This window comes from Etheostoma cragini, chromosome 6, assembly GCF_013103735.1.
Source record: "Etheostoma cragini isolate CJK2018 chromosome 6, CSU_Ecrag_1.0, whole genome shotgun sequence".
Classification (NCBI taxonomy): domain Eukaryota; kingdom Metazoa; phylum Chordata; class Actinopteri; order Perciformes; family Percidae; genus Etheostoma; species Etheostoma cragini.
The window spans coordinates 11,445,131-11,447,486 of NC_048412.1; the positions used below are offsets into that span (position 1 = coordinate 11,445,131).

At 42.4% G+C, this 2,356-nt stretch overlaps 1 protein-coding gene across 1 annotated transcript in view; it reads right to left on the reverse strand.

Annotated features, from left to right (window-relative positions):
- Positions 1–1,469, reverse strand: part of irx1a (iroquois homeobox 1a) — a 4,796-nt gene extending 3,327 nt beyond the window's left edge. Inside the window, exon 1 of the mRNA XM_034874950.1 lies at positions 926–1,469. Coding sequence (XP_034730841.1) covers positions 926–1,168 — 243 coding nt within the window. The 5' untranslated portion in view covers positions 1,169–1,469. The remainder of the gene's footprint in view (positions 1–925) is intronic.
- Between the last annotated feature and the right edge of the window lie 887 nt (positions 1,470–2,356).

Below are 2,356 nucleotides of genomic sequence, written 5' to 3' on the forward strand. Positions count from 1 at the left end.
TACACACACACTCCTCAACGGGCCCAGGCAACGTCAAAGGACTTTTTAAGGCCTAAGTGAAGTTTTCTCAGAGTGCCACACTTCCACTCGCTTTGGGCCCAGCACTCGAACATATCGATCCGTTCACAGCGCTGGTTTCACAGATTTGGCGCAATAGTCCCTGCCTTTGGGCCTGCTGTGCACACATTTGCCCAACACATTAACACACTGCAAGTAAACTATTACCGCCAGGTGTATTTGAGGCCAAAACATTTCTGACGTGTCTTCATCTACACAGTAAGAATCCACGTGGCATTCAACCGTGACAGGAGGTTACTGTAGCAAAACAAAGCCGACCTGATTAAATCTGATTATATATTTATAGCTTGGAATTTTGAGATCTGATGTCAAAATAATTAGGGGGCGTCGGGGAGATGAGAAGAAACTTTTTCATTACTTTTTCTGACATGCTAAAACGCAGATCTATTGAACGGGTGTGTTTTTTTTTTTTCTTTCGTGAAATTTATTTAAATTTTGCAATTGCTGGTTCTACCAAATATGAAATATTAACCATATGGTTTGTGTGAATTCGATCTTTTGTTTACATATTTTTTTAATGAGCAAATACAACATTCAGTTCTATTTTTTTCTCCTTTTTGTTTGCATGTTTAGTTACAGCTGAAACTTTTTTTCACATTTCTAACTCAGCCAAACAAAGCACTGAACTGTGAAAAAACTAGAAAATATGAACTTATTTTTAGCAATCGAGTTTTAAAAATCAGACAAACTAGAATGCGTTGGCACCTTTTAATTCGTTTCGTTGGTATTATTTTCTCGGTTATTTTTCTTTTCTTTTTCAGACAGCGGTGGGAACCTCAAGCATAAACAGTCGCCTGTGCAACGCCGACCCGTCAACAGAAACCAAAAACCCAACAGGAATTCTTACCATTTGTGAGAAAAGAGCCAAGTCCGCGCTGGTGTACGGTAAGAAAGCGCTGTAGTTGTGTGCGTACGGGTTGGCGTACATGCCCAACACCGAGGTGACCGCCGCTGCGGTGGCGGACGGACTTCCCCCGATTTCCGTGCTCCCTCCCCGGGACGAAGGCGTAAGCACTCCCGGTCTCTCGCTCCCGTACACCGCCTGGGAGGCACTTAAGTACTGCGGGTAGCCTAGCTGGGGGAAAGACATCTCCACCGCCGAATAGTCGCACGGCTGTATCGTCCGACAAAACTGTGCGTAAAAAAAAAAAAAAAAAGGTGTGCTAGAGAAAAAAGAAAAAAAGAACCCGGAGGAGTAAAGAGAAAGTGTTCAAGCCAAAGTCACAGCTACTATAGACGTACAATGGTATGCAGTCATAATAAACCGCTTTTAAATCTCGGCTTCCTCTCTTTTCTCGCGCAAAGTCCGCTGGATGTGATCTGATCAACAATTGCGCTCCGACTGACGCGCCTGGCCCTGAGGTCTCCAGGCTGATCTCTCAGATACAATTTGAAGTTGATGCTTTGATTGGCATCCCCTACTTGAGCCTGCAAGCTCCTCCTCGTTTGGAGCAATGTGGATAATGTGAATAGAGTGAGCACATTGGCTGGGGCCTCTCTCTCTCGCTCTCTCCCTCGCTCTCTCTTTCTCCCCCCCTCTCTCTCTCTCCCCCTCCGTGTTTGGACTTATTGTATGTTAAATGTTCAAGCAATAGAGTCCATTCACCGAAGGCTTTGATTGTTGTATGACAACCTGTCTACACGATTTTCCAGCTGTCCGACACAGGGGGAAGTAAACCCGTCAGAAGAAGGAACTTACTTTGAATAGCTAGAAAGTGTAATTAAAGAGGGAAAATGCCTCGCCGCAGAGGAATTAGTATTTGCTATATCACGGGCTGCTGGTGCGTTTATTTAATTCCCAGTGACTCATTGACTCCTAAAGTGTCTTCTTCCGAGTGGTATTTATTCTTTGCAGTGTTTTTCCATCTAATGTTTTCAAAACGCATGCACTTTTTAAATTAAGATCATATTTTGAATGCGTTTTTTTTCTCCAGACGAGGCCTTCTAAAATCAATTATTGTAATACATTTCACAAATTAATAGAAGAATAGAAGAAATTAAGGGTTATATTTCAGCCCTATATTATAGCCTTGTCACTGCGATGTGGGTTTAAAGATTAAGTAGCTTTAATTTCCCAAAAAAAGCTGTTCCTCTAAAAGTCAAAAGAAGTTAAGATAAACCATGCACACCTCTTCATGTGATTTATCAATTATGCCCGTATTCTGTTTTAGTTTTCTTTGGTTTCTTCATAAAGGTTTTATCAGCCAATCTCTCCCTCTCTATTTACCTCTTACCATCTGCACTTGCGCGCGTGTGTGTGTGTGTGGACTTAAAACAG